General features: G+C 65.5%; 1 protein-coding gene across 1 annotated transcript in view; it reads right to left on the reverse strand.

Moving 5' to 3' along the window:
* Positions 1-197, reverse strand: part of LOC104522752 (CREB-regulated transcription coactivator 2) — a gene marked incomplete at its 3' end in the record, with an annotated part of 1984 nt that extends 1787 nt beyond the window's left edge. The window contains 1 exon segment of the mRNA XM_029084301.1: positions 122-197. Coding sequence (XP_028940134.1) covers positions 122-197 — 76 coding nt within the window.
* Positions 198-238: the final 41 nt, after the last annotated feature.

Consider the following 238-nt stretch of genomic DNA (forward strand, 5'->3'; position numbering starts at 1 on the left):
TCCAGCCCCACCGGCACAGAGGGGTCCCTGCTCACCAGCCCCCCACATCCCACCCACTGCCCTGACTCTTTGCAGACCACAAGGGAGGGGACACGGGTCCATGCCAGGCTCAGACACTCACCTTTACTGTCCCCATCCCCGTCCAGGAAACCTGCAAGAGAGCAGGGAACCGATAGCACGTGGGGACACGGGGACATCGGGGGACAACGCAGAGCCCAGGCAGGAAGGGGGGGCCCTG

This window comes from Antrostomus carolinensis, unplaced genomic scaffold, assembly GCF_000700745.2.
Source record: "Antrostomus carolinensis isolate BGI_N321 unplaced genomic scaffold, ASM70074v2 scaffold32303, whole genome shotgun sequence".
Lineage (NCBI taxonomy): Eukaryota > Metazoa > Chordata > Aves > Caprimulgiformes > Caprimulgidae > Antrostomus > Antrostomus carolinensis.